Source organism: Neoarius graeffei, chromosome 22, assembly GCF_027579695.1.
Source record: "Neoarius graeffei isolate fNeoGra1 chromosome 22, fNeoGra1.pri, whole genome shotgun sequence".
NCBI lineage: Eukaryota > Metazoa > Chordata > Actinopteri > Siluriformes > Ariidae > Neoarius > Neoarius graeffei.
In genome coordinates, this window is record NC_083590.1 from 20,354,936 (window position 1) to 20,375,340 (window position 20,405).

The following is a 20,405-nucleotide window of genomic DNA, read 5'->3' on the forward strand; positions in this document are numbered from 1 at the left end:
CGGTAAATACACAATAACGTTCACTGAGAACTGATTCAATTTGAAGAAGAACTAGAAGGTAATGCACATGCGCAGAACATTCTTGCATCATATTTTTTCCTCTTTCTTTTTTTTTTTGGAAATAAACACTTTATTGAAAAAATACAAATGTACAAAACCAATACAGCAACATCATGTTATCCTATTAAATATAGGGAAGAACAGAGAAATTATAAAAGGGAAAAATCTGATCAAAATCTAGTATAAACAACTTGTAATACAAAAATAAATTATGTACGGAATGCTGTAGTTAAAACTGTCCATGGATAGAAAGAAAAAAATGGAAAACAAGAAAACTAATAAATAAAAATAAAACATGTATACAAGGGGAAACAGTTTCTCCATCCATCCATCATCTCTAGCTGCTTATCCTGTTCTACAGGGTCGCAGGCAAGCTGGAGCCTATCCCAGCTGACTACGGGCGAAAGGCGGGGTACACCCTGGACAAGTCGCCAGGTTAGAAACAGTTTTATCTTAAAATATATTATTCACAAGCTACAGTGAACCTAAAAGGACATGTCTGTCATTATGAAAGTAAATGCAGTAGATGGTTGTTCCTGGGAGTCTAAGAAGTTAAAATATTCAGAGGTTTAAAAAAAAAAAAAAATTACTTGGATCACAATGGCCCGAGATTGTTAAAATGAGAACCGGATACGTCCGTTATTGTAAAACAAAACATCTGATTCTGATGAAGTTGTGCTAAACACTGAGAATTTGTTCGTGTGAATGGTCAAGTGATGAATACACTATGTCCGTGTCGTTTAGCTTTTGTAAACAAAAAAATTAAAATTAAAAAAAAGATTCTGATTCTTCATTTAGATTGACCTTAACGAAGAGATTTGTGCAAATATCCAAGAAGAAACAGCTAGACCTGAGGACTGTAGGAGTTCGAGATCAAGGATAGACAGCTCGATCTTCTCATGAGTCATCACTTTCAGTCACAGCATCTGTGAGGAACAACAAAAAACAGATGCAATTCATCGTGTTGAACACGGCTTGAATTGAACTGTAACAAAAGTTCAGACCTGAATAAGGTTTTACAATAATTAATTGTGGAAAATTGTGAGTAATTATTATAACACGTGTATTCAGTGTCAGTCTTTGAAAAAGGAGAGAGAATAATGAGAAACTGATCTTCGACCTTCCACACTGATACTTATTAGTTAATCAATAGGGTTTAACTGCCCACCTTTACTTTTAATGAAGCATCGTATTACAAGCCCAACTACAGTAACCATGAAAATGAAGCCTAGTGTCATCCGAACAGGAAGCTTGAAGAGTTTCTCTTCTTTACCTACAAGTCAGAGAATATAAATGTGATCAGGCTAAGACATGGAAAGAAAAGGTCTCCTGTACTACAGTTGTGTTTGGGGGGGGGGGGGGGGGGGGGACAAAAAACAAACAAAAACGCACACAGACAAGCGTAACAACTGTACAATTTACCTGAACACATTATTCAATGAATATAATAAACAAACTGAACATCTAACATCACACCACCATCTAAAATAACAGAGCAAAGTATTTATTATCGATGTAATAACATATGAAGTATCGTACACCAGGACAGGATTAGACCAATATCTATATAATTGCCAGATGTAATATCCAGAGTAATAACACTGTATATACCATATTATCTTTATATGACATATCTCAGATTACTGTATATATTCTACCCCAGATCATAGACTGTATTAGAATAAATAATGAATATCATAGCCCAGGCCATATAAGAGATTAAAAAAAAAAAAAGACATGACATTAAATATGCAACATAATACTTTTAGTCACTGATTAAAATAAAGGTCATATTCCCAAACACAAAGATCAAATTAATCAGGCAAATATTATTTAAAATCACATTAAAAATGAATTAATACATTTTTTAAAATTAATTTAATAACTTCATACCCCAGGTGACTGTAATATTTCCCTCAACGCTGCTGTGATACACTACACAGCTGTAGTGCTGATCTCCTGTGTTCTCCTCAGGTCTGATCACACTCCTTCTGGTCTGATATGTACCATCACCATTAGGCAGAACATCATTCGTCTCGAGATCCTCCTGCTGTAAATCTGCCCCAATCCACTTCACCTGCACGGCTTTGGGGTAAAACCCAGTCACATGACACGTGAGGAGAGTGGAACCAGCCCTCTGCTTCTCAAAAATCCTGACCTCTGGAGCTGAAAAACAAAAAACCCAAACAAACCCACTTATACTTCATACACACAGTATATATTCTACATAATGTATAGATAGAGAGTTAGTGATCTTTAAATGGAATATTATGTAAAGCTAATAGACCGTCTGCATAATCAGCCATGGTCAAAAAATACATTTTCTAATTTTACTATTTTTTTTTGCATTTACCGAACACTCAATGTTTCCTTTGTCATGTTTAATAAGAATAAAGAAAGCATCTTGCTTTATCTGGCCTCCACTGTGGAAAATTGTTTTGATTACAATTCAAATGCTTTTGTAAAATTGATTTCCATATAAAATAACTCCATCATGAAGAATTAAAGCCCCTCCTTCACAGATGAGTGAAAATACTGAATAAATTTCCTCTTTGATTGCTTGGGTTAAAAATGCCAAGTTATGATGACTGAACTGATTATTCACTTAAATATTAATAATATGATACATTTTGGGGATTTGATATGGCGAAATAGGACACGATGGAAAAATCAAGAACACACCGGAAAGATGAGAATAACGGCAGTAGTAAAAGAACAGCGACTGTACCGGCTGAAGGTCGCGCGGGTCTCTGCTGCGACGCACGAGCAATGGGACATCACTACCGCACCGGACGGAGCGCGAGGCAGGGGCGGGGCAAAATGACTGGCCGTAGATTCTATCAAAAGTTCGATTTAAATTGACCATGGTTGCAAAATATTGGCCAAAAATACACAAACACTACGAAATATGAAAGTAAGATGAAAAAGAAACATTCTATTGCCTTATACTGCAAGACTAAAACAAAATAAAACTGTCAAAACTCACCTTTTCAGCGATAACGTCCGAACAAATCACCCGCGTAACAGAAAGACCGCAAATGGTAGCACGATCAACTTCTAACTGTTTGAGTGGAAAATTCCATTCTACACATGCAAATTGTTAATGTGTGTCCTTCCCCGCACACAAATAACACACTACGGTAAAAAAATAGACCACAACTCATTTTATAGCTCAGAAATTCATCCAAGACCAGCTACCATCATAACATTCTGTAAGAAACATATTCTATACCGAACTTTCAGCTTTCGTTTTAAAAAACAAAATCGCAGATTTATAACTAAATGTTTATATGGCGTAGTGATTTTAAGTTACTACTTTTGGTGAGGTCGTGACCTTGACCCTGAGGCTTTCCGTTTAGATGAAAACACACGATCGTATTGGTTTTGCGGAAAATGGAGTTACAACGGTGATCAAATATTTTGCATGATGTTTTATTATGGTTATGATTATTCTGTGAGCGCACCAATCCTTAGGTGTATAAAGTTACAACTTAAAATACAATTAATTAGTGATAACTGTAGACTTTTCAGTGGACTACAACCTTTTTAAGGGAATGCGATGTAGTCAACCGTTTATCATGTCCCAGATCAAGCCGCCATTTTTCCACAAATTTGCAGAATTTTTTCCAAATTCTGAATATTCACATCAAAGATTTAGTTTTATCTGTATTATTTCTTTCATCATTTTATTTAAAATTAAAACTAACATCACCATTCAAAACCGTATAGTTTATTGACTGAGTATATTTAGTGGGGGACCCCCACAGTACCCAGTTTCTGATACAGACCCATTTTATATTTTTTATATATATATATGTGTGTGTGTGTGCGCGCGCGCACGCGTGTGTGTTGGAGAGAGAAGGGGGGTGTTACTTCACTCACTTGTGAAATATACTGTATATTCACCACTCAAAGATAATCTTCATATGTATCTGGAAGTCCCCCTAAAGCTAAGATCCTATGGGACATCCAGTTACAGATGGACAAACTGGTAATGGCTAACCAACCAGACAGGGTAGTTGTGGACAAATGAGAGAACAAGGCTGTGGTGATGGATGTGGCAATACCAAATGACAATAACATCAGGAAAAAGGAACTTGAGAAGTATCAAGGGCTAAAAGAAGAGCTAGAAACGATGTGGAAGATGTAGACAACAGTGGTCCCCATGGTGAATGAAGCCCTCAGTGCAGTGACCCCCAAACTGGGCTCCAACAGATCCCAGGAACAACATCCAAGATCTCTGTCCAGAAAAGCACAGTCCTAGGAACAGCTAAGATACTGCACAGGACACTCAAACTCCCAGGCCTCTGGTAGAGGACCCAAGCTTGAGGGGGGAAAAAGACCGCCCAAAGGAGGGACGAGGGGGGAATTTTTTTTATATATAATATACAGACATATATAAAAGCGCTGTTAGGATCAAAAGTTTAGACACAAATGATGGAGATGCTGATAACCAGATCTTACCTTTCTTCATGTTGACTGCAGGAGAATTCTCTAAGAACATCTTAAGGTGGTCAAAACAGGTCTTTTTGTAGTAAGCCATCACGCGTTCAAGCAAGATTTCATCCTTCTCCCTAATCCTTTTATATATGATGGCTTGAGGAACAGAAGGTATGAACGTCTTACTGTCAAAATCTAAAGTTAAGAAGTCCATCCCATTGAACCCGTGGGTTAAAACTGCCTTGACTGTGCCATTTGGATAGAGGTCACAGCGACTGCAGGCTTGATATACATTAATATCTGAAAAGGTGCCTGTAATACAGAAGAAAATCAAAAGGCAGAGGTTATCAGTGCAAGTTCACATCTGTATATATAACTAGAAACAAAACCATGCTGCTACCTAATGGTCATTTTTAACTACAATATGAAATATGCTTAAAGTTCTGCTTAAATTATAAAATGTTAATCACATTTACAGTCGGCCATTTCAATACTTCTCACTTAAAACCATCAATTAATATTTAAAGGATAGTCAGCTCATAGACATCCACACTGCACCTACAAAACAAATTGCTGATGAGCAACTGATTAAAGAAGACATTTTAAGAAGAAGAAGCCTTTATTTGTCACATGCACACTCAAGCACAGTGAAATTCATCCTCTGCATTCAACCCATCTGAAGCAGTGAACACGCGTGCACACACACCTAGAGCAGTGGGCAGCCATACCACAGCACCCGGGGAGCAGCCAGGGGCCGGGTATCTTGCTCAAGGGCACTTCAGCCCAAGGCCGACCCATTTTTTAAAAACTCTCTTATTGAGGCTGACTTTTCAAGCACCGTGAGCACAGGCTAATCTACTGTAATATGTAAATTTAGGCACTGCCTAAAAGCAGAGCTCCTGCTGAGTGTAAAATGTGTTAGTAAATAATCTGATTTATTTTAAAAAGCAAATTAAAAATAAGCACTGGATAAAAACCCATTTATCTTATGTAAATAAAGATTTAAATTTTGTTGTCCGATGGTCAAGAGTTGAGATACGTTGCCTTGCACTTACAATCGGGTTCCCTGTGGTGGTACACATTCGCTCTTCATACGTATGCATGTATGTATGGATGGATGGATGTCATACGATCAAAAGCCATCAAAAATCAGGTTGATGCATTACCATATTCTCTTAAGTATGGAGCTTTGGTCCATACGCTTTGCACATGGGGAGCCCCGCTATTATTGGTGTGAGATGGAGAGAGGGGGCGGGCCTTCCAGAAAGTGTCAGTCAATATGGGAGAGTTCAAAACACCTGTGCAAATATCGATTGGCTCTTTCATATTTTGAATATGTTCGAGTATTCTCGGTGTTGAAATGCATAAAGGTTGGCAGGTCTGATAAAGACTTTTAAATACAGGGTTAGTCAAAATTATGTTAACACTTAAATGGTAGAAACCAATCGGATCTGGAGTGGAAGTTCATCAATGGCGTACTGCTGCACCATATGTAAGTAGACGTCTAACTTCACTGCTGGGGTGACAAAAAAGTAGGGACCAATTATGCCAGCAGTGGTCACGGCGCACCAAACATTCAGGAGAAAAATAATCCATTAGTGTTAACATAATTTTGATTAGCCCTGTATTTAATTTTTGGCATTTTTTCATCTCACCACTCATCCACACTCCCTACAATTCCTGAATATTTCTGGACTACATGGTGCTTGAAATTTAAGATAAAGTGCAATTCATTAAAATTTCTATAAGGACAAGCAAACTGTGTTAATACAGGTCTCATGTGTTGAACTTGCAATGTTCTTATATTTGTCAAATCAGCAGTGTTGATGAACAAAGCCTATAGTTGCCTTACTGTTACAGAAAAACATGAAGTACCTGTGAGATTGAACTGCTTGATGGCTGTTTGGAGTGCTTCAGACATAAGTTTCTGGTTGTACTGTGTTAAAAAACTCATCTCTTTCCAGTGCTGACAAGCTGTGGTGCTGAGCCAATCGGGACATGGTGCTGTTGAATGCATGTTGCTGTCATAGTAAAAGACAGTGGCATCATTTACAGTGACTCTTTTTATGTAACGGGGAAGGCCGAGGCCTTCAGAGCTGAGGCAATAGCCAATGATGGAATTAACGTCTGCAACATAATAAAAACAGGGAGTTAGAGATCATCTGAGTTTGCAGATACTTTCTGCTCTGATTCAAAAGGTCTTTGTTCAAAGGTTTCCACCTATTATATACTTTGCCATATAAACTTTAACAAAACATCCATATATTGTAACAAAATGACGTGGAAATTCTTTTAAGGTGATTTTTTTTGGTTTTGCATTGGTGTCTGTCTACTGAGATTACATTGTGTAATCAACATGCTGATAAAAACCGTCAGTCTGTTTAACAGTGTCTAAAACCTTCCTAGCTAAAGTGTGCTTTTCTCATGATTTGATCAGGTTTTTGGAGAGTTACATGATGTAACAACACAATCAATAATAATCATCATAATCAGACAGTGAATGGCCACTTTGCTCCTGTGCCAACACGTCATCATCAGAACAGAGAAGAGCATCGACACACACTGTACAGACGACTGTTTTGGGATGCGTTGGAAACACATAATAAGCTACAGCTCCGGCAGCTGCCACTTCCTGTGTTCATGTATATTCTTTAAATGTTATTCTCGGTGATTTTGTCATGAAATTTTGTCTTATTTAGTCTTGTAACTAAACCATTCAAGCACTAAAACATGCTGTGACATTTCTTTGACAGTCGAAAAGGCAAAAAGAAATTAAGTTTATTCATTTCTCTGATAGAAAGCTGTGCCTGTTTGTAACTGGTGTGATTATCAGATTATTAAAATGGCATAAAGTCAACAGGAAAACCATTACAACTAACATCATATTTATTAAAAGAAATAATATAGTCATTGTTTGGAGGGTGTCAAAACTTTTGGAGTCAACTGATGGCTGGGTTACTGAACAACTTGTCTGTTTAAACAGTAACAAATTATTTAATAAACAAATAGAGCAAAGAGAAAATGATGACTCCCTGCAGTGCAGACTGAAATAAATTACTGTATTAAACAGTGATGCATGGTATGGCCCATCCTGCCCTGTGTGTTTATTACTGCATTAACTGTCTGGTGATGCACAAACAAACCAGCTTTTTGCACACATTTAAATGATTTTAGTTCCCCACACTCAGATTTATTTGGTAGAACGCAGTGTTTATATGATGGGCATTTACACTGTAAATTACAAACATTCTCCCTATAACAAAAACACAGCTAGTTTTAAAAAGTCTCCACAAAACCAACACTTACCACAACACGACTGCTGGGGAAGTAAGAAGAAGACTATTGTATAAATAATCTTTGCTTTCCACATTTTCAAGCAATTTCTTCACATTGTAGCAGAGGAAAAAAAAAAAGAGAGACCATGTGCCTTTCGTTTGAAACCAGAAATGAAAGTTAGACGTCACTTCCGCTCAACTGAATGTTAATCAGCAAGAACTTCATGAACAAGTATAAATGCTGTGTGTGTGTGTGTGTTTTTAAACACAACTTCAAGTTTTTCTTCTGATGGTCAGAGCTGAACTGGGCCAGAACTAATATATTTGTGTGTGTGTAAAATACTTAGTTGATAGAATTTAGTGAATTTGTTTTGATTTTTTTTAATTAATCACGTTTACATGCGAGTTCTTCCTTAGAACCTCCTTTGTTTGCGCCACTCCAGACCGGTAGGTGGTGGTAAATACACAATAATGTCCCCTGACTCAGGGGGACTCAGGTTCTCAGGGGCCCTGAGAACCTCTTCAATTCGAAGAAGAACTAGAAGATAATGCACATGCGCAAAACATTATTGCATTATGCATTCTCTCTATTTTTTTGAAATAACACTTTATTGAAAAAACACAAACGTACAAAACCAATATGGCAGCATCATGTTATCATCCTATTAAATATAGAGAACATAATTTATCAAGGTGAACAATCTAATCAAACTCTAGTATAAACAACTTAAGACAAAATCGAAAATAAATTATGTAGGAAATAGTGTAGTTAAAGATGTCCATGGATCGCAAGAAAAAAAGGAAACCAAGTAAACAAGCAAGAAAACTAATAATAAATTAAAATAAAAAACATACATACAAGGGGAAACAGTTCTCAGTTATCTAATTCAGTGGGAATTTTTTTTTTTAAATATCATACAATTTTTCTGCTTTTGCTCCTTTTTAAAAAAAATTAAGACAGATAGATAGAAAGGAAGAAGAGACATATGAAAGAGAAAGATACACTAAGAAAAAACTGAAATAATCTCAGTCGAAATTATAGTAGTAAAAGAGCCGTTCAAAAAATGATCAGAGACTGGACTGGACAAAAACAATAACAGTGAAGGGGAGTGCTATAAAGATATGTAAGGAATGTGAGTAAAGGTGAGAAAATAAGAGGAGGTAATGAAAAGGAAAAAAAGTCAGGTGATACTTTTCTTGGGGCAAATTTGATCGGATACGACAGTTTAACACAGAAGCCAAATACACGCGATGGGAGTGGTAAGATGGTGGCCAGATGGCTGCTCTCATCTCTTCAGTGAGGAATAGGCTATGAGCTCTCCAGATTTTATATCGAGCTCAATGGGATACCCCCATGTCTTAAATAAAGTAACTAAGTTGATAGAATTTAGTGAATTAATTTGTTTGTGTTTTGATTAATCACGCTTATGTAAGTTCTTTCTAGGAAATGCTGGGGCAGTATGGTGGCGTAACCGCATGGTTGCCTCACAGCAAGAAGTTTCTGGGTTCGAGCCCAGCGGCCAGCAGGGGCCTTTCTGTGTGGGTTTCCTCTGGGTGCTCTGGTTTCCCCCACAGTCCAAAGACATGCGGTTAGGTTAAATATGGGATGGCCTTGAGTGAGGCACCTAATTCCCAACTGCTCCCCGGGCGCTGTTAGCATGGCTGCCCACTGCTCTGGGTATGTGTGTGCTCATTGCTCACGTGTGTGTTCACTGCTTCAGATGGGTTAAACACAGATAGGAAATTCACAAGCGCTTGATGAATAAAGTTGTTCTTAGTTTGCAGCACTCCAGACCGCTAGGTGGCGGCAAATACACTATAGCCTGAGAACTGCTTCAAGTCGAAGAGCTACAAGATAAACACGTACTATGTTTGAGTTGAGGAAAGCCATATCTGCCAAACAGACTACTCCAGGGAAAGACATGGTATGCTACAAAATGTTAGCAAATATGACAGACGATACACTAAGGATAGTACTGAGATTATTTAACAGCATATGGGATTCTGGGCATCTTCCATCAATGTGGAAGCATTCAATAATAGTTCCTGTACTTAAGTCAGGGAAAGAACCCTCTGATCCTGGTAGTTATAGGCCTATAGCGTTAACATCACAACTGGGCAAAGTTATGGAGAGGATAGTCACAGAAAGAATAACCTACCATATGGATAGGGTGACCAGCTTTCCCTAGTCTGAAACCGGGACACTTTTGCACACAACCATGCTCGTGCACGCACACTTTAACGTAAACGTGACACTCAGAGGTGCTCTTATCATTTTGTTGAAGCTCACATTTATCAACATCTCACATGAAATAAAACAAACAGGCATTTTGTCATCTAGTAGCATAGTGGTAGAGACCCCTTCGCATGTTTGTAAACAAACCGACCATTGCCAGGATGCACGCGCAGCCTGGACTCAGAAACAATGGCGCTGCCCATAGACCGGCATTATGAGCTGTCAGATTATGCAAAACAATTGTCGTTACAAGATCGAGAATGCTACATAAATAAGTTAACTAACAAGTGGACATCACCTACCGGATCCGTATTTAATTAAAGAGTGGACGGACGATGTTAGTAAGTTCCCTGGTATACAATGGCCAGATATATACTCTTACCTTACTGACAAGACTTCAGTGTACACCCACGAAAAACTTCGTGCCTACAAGTCTTCAGACGCATATGATTATGTTATGTGCAGGCATGTACAACTTGATTAACAATGGGACACTGATATTCATTTTGTTTTAATCAAATTATGCCAGTGATGTGATGGCAATGTGGCTTTAGCTACAACAGCAAATCTCAACACTAAACAGCAATTTGCAGGAGGTAATGGCATGAAAGGAATGATAGTGTAAAGAGTGCAGCTAAGAGAAATCAGAGCTGCGTAAAAAGCAAGAGGCAGAGACCAGAAATGAAACTGAACAGGAGCTAGGTTAGAGCAGTCAATGTTAAGTTGGCATTTAGAGTGAGGGCACACAATTTTACCTTTCCATCCTTGCTTTAAAATTGTGATTTTCGGCATACACAAATAATGATGGTGTAACAGTGCCAAGAAGGGGCACACTACTTTAAGCAATTGTATGAACGACAGAGACGTGAGTTCCGTGTCAAAACATATACAAACACAATAATCTTAAAATACCGGCAATAAAATCTCTCTCTCTCACACACACACAGCTTATGGATGGTGCTGCCCCTTGATGGAGGTGTTCGACAGCAAACCCAATTGTGCTGTGGTAAAACAATTAACAAAAACACCACAAACCAAAATAAAAACACAGCAAACAAAATTCACAGCAAACCAAAAGAAAACACACAAAAAGCAATTTAAAAATTACAGCACACCCGGTTTGGGCAGCGAAATAAGCAACTAATTGCCGGGCAGCGGTCACCGTGAGCAAACAGGAGGAAGAGGACAAAACGGCAACTCTGACCTCTCACAGTTAGAGATCACACGGGCCCTAGTGGGAATAAAAATAAATTTACTTGACTGCAGCAACTGGCTATCACAACTAGAAGAAATAAAAAGCAAGAGCCTACCGAATAGCTGGCACACACCACCAAAAAGGAAGCACACGCCGCCGAGGGAGAGACTTCGTTTACCGAACCGTCTCGTGATGTATGCTGCAAGCCAAGAATAAGGTCAACACGCTGCCCCACGAAATGTTCAGTACACACGCAAGTAAGTTTGTAAACTCACCTGAGCAAAGATCAGCGAGCGCATCGGAGGGAAAAAGATGGAGCACTACTGCTAGGCAGTTAGCGAACAAGCAGCCAAAGCGAGCAGCCAGTGGCAAAATGAACTCCCTCCGAAGCACAAGCAACGAGGATTGTAGAAGCCAGAGCCGCTAGCCTTGTATGTCCCTCTCAGCAAAAAAAAAAATATTTGTACAGCCATCCGGCTTTATACAGGTGTGGCTAGCAGTCGCCCAATCGCGAGCCCAGGTGAGGCACCGCGGAGGGACCATCACCAAATTACCGTTTCATTCCAACCACGCACAGAAGAGGCGCAGATACAGCGACGATCACCAAATTAACAGCACTACTGCTACAATCTGCCCCCCCTTTTGCGGCGGCGGCCCGACGACCCAAAAAGAGAACGCCAAACCACCAACTAAAAAGGTCTTCATTGTTACCTTCCCTTACTGAACTGTTGACAGTTCGCGGCAGCCGGTGGGGATTGGAATGTTTTCCTGCTGTAGTGTGGGTTGTTCACCGCTGACCCCCATTGACTACTACTGACGAAGCGGTGGGACTGAAAAGCTGTAAAACTACAGGGCCATCTGCCACACCGGTGCCAGACATGGCAAGTGTACGATCATTAAGAACCACTGTGTTGGAATCTAAAACCGTCCCACCAATCAACGGAGGGGGTTCAGGGGCCGCAACAAACAAATCCTCTTCATCAGAGTTCTCCTCATCCTCGGGAGAATTACCCAAGCTCGGCGGGGCCTCTGATGGAACATGGTCTGAGGGGGGGCCTCTCCACACATGCCTTCAGCATGGTGCGATGTACATGTTTAACCTGTTGTGGCTCACGCTCGGGTGCAATGGTGTAAACCGAACCTCCTTGTGGAGGTGCCTTGATGATCCAATACACCACTGGACTCTACAAGTCATGGATCTTGTGGCGGCCTCTGACGGTTTGGTCTCGTAAACAGACCCGCTGACCCTCCTCCAGTAGTACATTATTGACATTGGCATCATGATTGGCCTTTCGACGGTCGGCTGCCAGTTGTAAACGCTCCCTGACCTGTTCCCCAACTACCCTAAGCCAAGTTTGGTGCTCACAGACCCAACCGTGTACATCTCCAGCAACCGGTTCCGGGACCCGGCCCAACAGAAAATCAATTGGGAGACGTGGCTCCTGGCCGAACATGAGGAAGTATGGCAACTCCCCGGTTGTCTGATGAGGTGTACTGTTATAACAGAACAGCAGCTGGGGTAAGCATGAGACCCAATCTCTCTTCCTGGAAACGGGCAGAGTGCGCAGAAGATTATGAAGCGTCCGATTGAATCGTTCGCACTGGCCGTTACCGGCCAGATAAGGGTGTTGTGCGGGACTTTTGTACCCCATAAAAGCTGCATAGCTGCTAGAGGAGCAAAGATTCAAAGCACCATCCCTGGTCTGAATGAATGCGGCCAGGCACCCCAAACCTACAGAACCATTCTTCCACAAGTATCTTCACCATGGTGACCGCACGCTGATCCCTAGTGGGCACCGCCAAAGTATACTTGCTAAACACATCGGTTAGCACCAAGACATTTTCATGGCCTGATGCAGATGGTTCAAGCAATGTAAAGTCCAGTGCCAGAATCTCATTCGGGCGGGCAGCCAATAAGTGTCCCATAAAGCTGGACGCAACTGGCTTAGCATCCTTGGCTAACTGGCATCGTTCACACTCCTGGCACCAACGCACAACATCTGCGGTCATGCCAGGCCAGTAGCAACGCAACCGAAGCAGCTCTGTGGTGCGTTCGACGCCTTGATGCCCATGTTCTTGATGTACCTGAGTAAGCACTTCTTGCTGCAGACAAGTGGGCAAGACCAATTGCAGCACCTCCTCCCCCCCCTCCTGGCAGAATATCCACCTATGGAGCACTTGCATGTGACGTCACATCTGCTCCAGATTGTAGACAGACACCATCTTGTCGGTAAAACGCCATATTTCCGCCATCTTACCGACACTGACTTTCATTATTTTTCGCCGAAATCTTCAAATATTACCGTGCCACAATGCCAGAGAGTTGTATGGCATATAAATGCCACAACAGGAGAGGTCAGAAATCGGGAAGAAAGTTTCATAGGCTGCCACGGGACCCTGACCGTTACCCTAACTGTTGTAAGAAATCAGTGATAAACAGTGACCTTTAAACATTTGTCAGTCACCCTCTCATTTTCCCTTTCCACGTTTTGGCTGTGAAGTGTCAAGTGTATCATTACCAATATCTATGACATAGACGAGCACATCTATAATTCTAAGAATTATGATTTATCAGTATTGCGGAAGCAAAGTGAAGGAGGCGGCGTCGGGAGCGGAAGCAAAAGCGAGGCTGCAGGCAGAGCCGGCCTGTTGACTAAGCTCAGAAAACAGCCACTCAAATCTCCACTGCCAAGCCTCTAACTCTCCAACGCCAGATCCATGGTAAACAAGACGGACGATTTGGAATTACAGCTGGAATTACCTTATTCTATTCTATAATCGGCTGGTCAGTGCTACTAGATAGCTACTACTGATATATCTAATATTAGTACCAGGGCCACTGACAACTTTGGCTGGGCCTGGGACAAAATGCTCTGAATGGGCCCCCCACCCGAACGCCATTAAATGTATTCCGTTACGCCCCAAGCCTGCATGCGACAGCCCCCGCAATGCCTTCCTAAACTCGTGGATAGTCTACTATAATCATGCGATCGGGGTGCTCTTGAAAAATTGAGGCTACAATGGGACATTCTGAGGCTATCTAAGAGGGAAATTGTAACAAATTGTCGGTCAACATTGAAAAAGAAAGAAGTAATCTTCTTCTGCCCCGGACAGTCTTTGGCTTTCTTCCATTTCGTGCCGCGGGATGACATCTTTAAATGCCCAAGTGTCAACAAAAACAACTCGAACTACTTCTGTCAAAAGCTCCCACGCCGGCAGATGAAAGGTCATTCAGTCTCGAGAAATCTCGCTCTACAAGTCAGCTGACCTTGTATGTAACCCATGTCAAATCTCGCGAGAGCAGCTGCGACAAGTAAACAAACATGGCGCCTCAGTCTGGAAAACGCCAATTCGGATCGTTTTTTGCACCGTCTGGCGGTGTATCTACTATGATTGGAATATTTTTGGAGTAATTATAACGTATTTGATGATCAGACACATTGTCACGTGGTGTTGCTGGGGTGTTTTCACAGAGAAAAGATCGCATGTTGTGCAGTAGCATATAAGTGCATGGCCTAAGTGTGACTTGGGGTTCAATCGGCATTTCGGTAAGAGGGCGCAGCGCCCCTGTTCCCCGGTTTAGACGAAAGCCTGATCTCTAGTCATCTGTCAAAAACTAGTTTAAAGATGCTGTAAGTTCTACATGAATGCTATTTGTTGTTTTTTTTTTGTTTGTTGCTTTTTTTGTTTGGGAGTAATTTGTTTAATTCAGTTTAGTATTATGTTATTAATCATATTCAAATAGTAAAGGTGCTTAGTTGATATATAAGAGATATACAAGTTTGAGTACAAATATGATCTTAGAGTAATTATATGACAGTGTGAAGACATACTAAGTCACTTGATTCTGAATGATAATGTTTTTTGAAGTTTGAATTTGATATTTTCCTAATGCCAATATACAATTAGTTTGATAATGTTTGGTATTATGTAAGTTTTATTTAAAAATATTATGAAATATATTTAATCTGTTCTTGTGTAATTGTAGGTACTGTAAGATTGTAAATGAGAGAGATTATATACTTTTTAGGAAGTCTGAATTTTGAGATTATCTCCAGTCATTTATGTCAAAATCTAGTTTAAACATAGGTAGATTGTTTAATGTTTTTCACTTTCATGAAAGGTGGTCTGAACAAAACAAATATGATAGCATTTTTAAATATTTGATAGTGATTTTATTTTATTCAGAAAGTCAGATTTTTCATATTATTAATTAATAGTGGCAAGACTACATGGATTTTAGACTTAACTATATCAAATGACGTAATATTAACCTAGTCATATTTGATATGTAATATTAACCTAGTCATATTTGAAATGCAACATTATACTACTGGTGGTCAAATTGGTAAAAATAGGCTAGTCACATGATTTATAGTAAAACAGTAACCTAGTCATATAACAGAAAACTAGTCATATTTGTAAGGTTTTGCGTATATAATTCTTCATATAGGTTTTTGATCTAAAATCTTTACATTTTTAAAGTTCAGGTCTGATCATAATGTTTGTGCAATACTATAAACTGTGGATAAGTGTTTGCTGATATGGTTTTCATATCACTGTATTAAAGGATATGTATAGTGGCATAATTATATTATATAGATTAACATCTGATATGAATGTTTGTTACATGTATTTAGTTTTATTAATAAAACTGTTCTGTTTATAGATGTACTCTTGAAAATATCTACCAATGTATTACTTATTTTTCTGTCCCCACTAACTGGAACAAATGAGGGATATTTTTACCCATGTTAATATTTTCTGTCCCCTGTTTCTACAACTAGTGAGGGATCTGTCCCCTATTTTCAAATTCCTAGATTAGGCTCTGCTTTGCATTCAGTATACAACCATCTGTGTGCCGCCAATTTCTATGTTAATATCTTGAAAAAAAAAAGTAATTAAGAAAAAACATTTGATCTCATTGATTAATGAGGCCCATTTTGGACCACGTGATCCTCATACAGAATATTACAGCAGTTTTCTAAAAATTAAGCTGTTTTTCAATCTTTGATTTGTGATATCTCAAGAACGGATAAACATTTTTATTCTGCAAAGACTGTTGTTCTGCATTCAATTCTGCATTCAATGAGACCAGTTTCAAGCTATTTGGATTGAATTTGAATTTTCACCTGATGTGTCTATTGACATGCCACATCCTGACCTGTATTAATGTTTATTACTGCAGTAACTGTTTGGTGATGCACAAACAAATAGACAGACAAATAATCAGTCCAGCATTCTGCATGGTTTCAGTTCCCCCACACTCCACCCAGACTGATTTATTTGGTAGAACCCAGTATATGTGATGGGCATTTACACCATACTTGCCAACCCTCCCGATTTCGGTGGGAGGCTCCCGATTTTAGCCTCCGTCTCCCGCCTCCCAATCGTATTTGATAAAAACTGGATAAATCTCCCGGTTTTGGGAAATCCCTACAGCCAAGTTAAAAATACTCCCGATTATGTCCAATCAGAATCGTGTGAGAAACACTGCTGACGTCAACTGATTTTTAACCAATCAACGAACAGAACAACAGTCACTTCCATAATGTCGGATTCACCCAGGCTGTCCAACATTTTTTTTACAAGCAGTCATTCATCATGGCCACTAAACCCAATACCAAATGGCAAAAATATGAATGCAAATACCAGGTTGCATGGGAGAATGAATTTCCATGGATAAGCAAATGTTCAAGCAGCCAGTTACACATTTTAAGGTAAAGATACCTTAAATCAGGATATAATGGACATTTGAGTGTGAAATTAAACTAGTCTTCCCTACCATTTCAGAAACAAACTGTACAACTTCTAAAGTGTTTAGTGAAATTTTGCATGACAGAGAATTTGTTTGGTGAGTGTATTTGAATAGTGCGGTAGTGTCTTAGTGCTATTTTGAATTAATGTTTGAAAGTTTGAAGTGAAAGTTTGCAAGTGAATTATCTGGAAAGTGATGGATTTTGATAGGAGTTTTGAGGTTTTAAGTGAAAGATTACTAGTGAGCGTATTTTGGTTGTACTAAAATTTTGCATTCGAGTGAATTTCTTTGCGGAGTATATTTTGATAGTATGGTAGTATTTATAGCACCATTTTTACATTTTACATTTTGTTTGAAAACTTTCAGTCAGTCAAAGTTTGCAAATGAGCAAATTCCTTTGCTGCATTCCGATAGGATTTGGATAGGATTTCTAGTGCTTTTTAAAAATTCTGTTGGAAAGTGTTTAGTGAGAGAGATGCATTTTAGTCGTACTAAGACAGTGTAGTATTTATTTAATTGGAGTTGTTACTATTTTGGTTAAATCTTATTAAAATTTAATTATTTATATATGATATTATAGTTCTCTGTATTTTTACATGAGCTTACAGAAGGAAAACCCATTTGATCTCATCTCATTATCTCTAGCCGCTTTATCCTGTTCTACAGGGTCGCAGGCAAGCTGGAGCCTATCCCAGCTGACTACGGGCGAAAGGCGGGGTACACCCTGGACAAGTCGCCAGGTCATCACAGGGCTGACACATAGACACAGACAACCATTCACACTCACATTCACACCTACGCTCAATTTAGAGTCACCAGTTAACCTAACCTGCATGTCTTTGGACTGTGGGGGAAACCGGAGCACCCGGAGGAAACCCACGCGGACACGGGGAGAACATGCAAACTCCACACAGAAAGGCCCTCGCCGGCCACGGGGCTCGAACCCGGACCTTCTTGCTGTGAGGCGACAGTGCTAACCATTACACCACCGTGCCGCCAACCCATCTGATGCAATCCAATAATACTTTCATTCACTGTGACTATTTTAAGAAATGATAAACATTCTTCTAAAGCATCACTTGTGTTATTTTCTGTGGGTCTCTGTATGTACACAATATTCAGGCATGAGATTTTTCAGCTAAAAATCTGATTTAAGACTTCCCTTTCATTGTTATTATATTAAAATTCAAGACCAGAGTATTATTTCAGATTTTTCACTCTGAGCTCTCTCAGGCCTGATACATGAATCCCATAACCTATAGTAACTGATAGAACAATATCAACCATTCAAAAACTCTTTAATTGTATAAATTTCAAATGGTTTGCAATTAATTGGGATCCACTGTTTTCATCATTTCAGCCGCGCATCAGACCCTCGGCCATCTGAAAATGTCGTTCACGCACTTTAATCCCAGGAGAGTTTTGAAAAGTTATCAAGTATGTTCCACTGTAAATTAAACACAGCACTGATCACAAAAACTAGTTTTAAAAAGTCTCCACGAAACCAACACTTACCACAACACGACTGCTGGAGAAGGGAGAAGAAGAAGACTAAAGTATAAATAATCTTTGCTTTCCGCATTTTCAGGCCATTTCTTCACATTACCGCAGGAGAAGGTGGTCACGTGACTGGTGTGTTTGAAAACAGAATGAAAGTCAGACTCTCACTTCCGCCTGGAAATGACGCACATGGTACATAAACACTATCTGCTGCACTATCATCTGAGCTCAGCTGAATGTTAATCAACAAGAACTTCATGAAAACCCATAACGGCTTTCCGTGTCTTTTATTAAAACACAAGCTCAAGTTTTTTTTTTCTCTTATCGTTAGAGCCGGAACTACCATATATGGGTATATGGCACTTGGTCCACACCCAATACTAGGGATCTCCAAAGCATATAAACTTGTGTGTGTGTGTGTGTGTGTGTGAGAGAGAGAGAGAAACTTAGTTGATAGAATTTAGCGAATTTGTTTAATTTGTTTTGAATTTTTATTAAATCACACGTAAGTTCTTTCTAAGAAACTCCCAAATTTGCACCACTCCAGACCGGTAGGCGGCGGTAAATACACAATAACTTCACCTGGGAACAGCTTCAATTCGAAGAACTAGAAGATAACGTGCATAAGCAGAATATTCTTGCATCCTACATTTTTCCAATTTCTTTTTCTCTCTCTTTTTTTTTTGGAAATAACACTATTGAAAAAACCAAAATGTTCAAAACCAATATAGCAACATCATGTTATCTTTTTAAATATAGAGAACAGAGAAATTATCAAAGGGAACAATCTGATCAAAATCTAGTCTAAACAACTTAATACAAAATTGAAAATAAATTATGTAGGAAATGCTGTAGGTAAAGATGTCCATGGATAGAAAGAAAAAAAAGGAAAACAATGCTTACTGCTTCAAATGAGCTGTACAAACCAAGTCAAAGGTTGTGAATGAACATTTCACCTGTGAGCACGTGTCTGTGCACATTGCCATTTGCTTTCACCCCCTATAGCATTTTAGGATAGTTTGCAAGAGCGAAAGTAAAAAACAGAAAGTCTGTCTCATTGTCCTGTTTTGTTGAAAATCTGACCTTGATATCTCGGATGAACATTGTGACTGTGTCAGATTTTCGATGAAAATGTCCCAAAGTCTAGACATGTTGGATATTGCATGTGAGAGCTCAAGCTCAAAGGGTCAAATTCAAAAAGAAAAAATGAACTGAGTAAATTAGCCCCAGGAGCCAAAATGAAAGGACCATAGCCTTAGGCAGAAATGGCAGTGAGGGATGCAAATAAATAGAGATGTTATTGGTCTAGTTTGGTCTGTAGTTATTTTCATTTACCTAAGGCTAAGCACAGTTGACAATGTAGATAATCTACATGTCACACCCACTTGCACAAATTGACATAATGGGCATGATTGTCTATTTTAACTACATGGTTTTAGTTTAAATTGAACGCAAGTGTATTGATAGAGTACTCTTAAATCAGGGTTGGTCATATTTCCTGGTCAACGGCTTATTTCCTGGACAAATAAAAACTTAAATAATCTCCTTAAAAATAATTATAGTCGTAAAAGAGCTGTTCAAAAAAAATGATCAGAGACTGAACTGGAAAAGAGAAACAATGAATGAACAATAACAATGAAGGGGAGCGCTATAAAGATGTGTAAAGTTGAGAAAATAAGGAGGTAATGAAAGGGAATAAAAAGTCAGGAGATACTTCTGTCAGGATTTATGGCAGTTTACAAGCAAAGTGTATAGCCACCATCTACTGGACTGAGGTGCAATCAAATGGATGTCATTTCAAAGAAAAATTGAAATCATCTTCTGGCTGCTCCCGATTAGGGGTCTCCCCAGCGGATCTTTTGTCTCCATTGCTCCCTGTCTTCCGCATCCTTCTCTACCACACCTGCCACTTTCATGTCCTCTCTCACCACATCCATGTAT

At 39.3% G+C, this 20,405-nt stretch overlaps 1 protein-coding gene across 2 annotated transcripts; it reads right to left on the reverse strand.

Annotated features, from left to right (window-relative positions):
• Positions 1 to 168: 168 nt before the first annotated feature.
• On the reverse strand, positions 169 to 18,598 carry LOC132870758 (class I histocompatibility antigen, F10 alpha chain-like). Of its 2 annotated transcripts, XM_060904591.1 has the most exons (7): positions 18,502 to 18,598; positions 7,807 to 7,821; positions 6,376 to 6,627; positions 4,525 to 4,812; positions 1,954 to 2,226; positions 1,229 to 1,333; positions 169 to 986 (listed from the first exon to the last, which is right to left on the reverse strand). In XM_060904591.1, exons 3-7 carry the CDS (start codon positions 6,515 to 6,517, stop codon positions 958 to 960), a joined length of 837 nt encoding a protein of 278 aa, XP_060760574.1. In that variant the 5' UTR covers positions 6,518 to 6,627; positions 7,807 to 7,821; positions 18,502 to 18,598; the 3' UTR covers positions 169 to 957. The 2 variants fall into 2 exon arrangements, with proteins under 2 accessions (XP_060760574.1, XP_060760573.1); XM_060904590.1 differs by lacking the exon at positions 7,807 to 7,821 and having other exon boundaries at positions 18,480 to 18,598.
• Between the last annotated feature and the right edge of the window lie 1,807 nt (positions 18,599 to 20,405).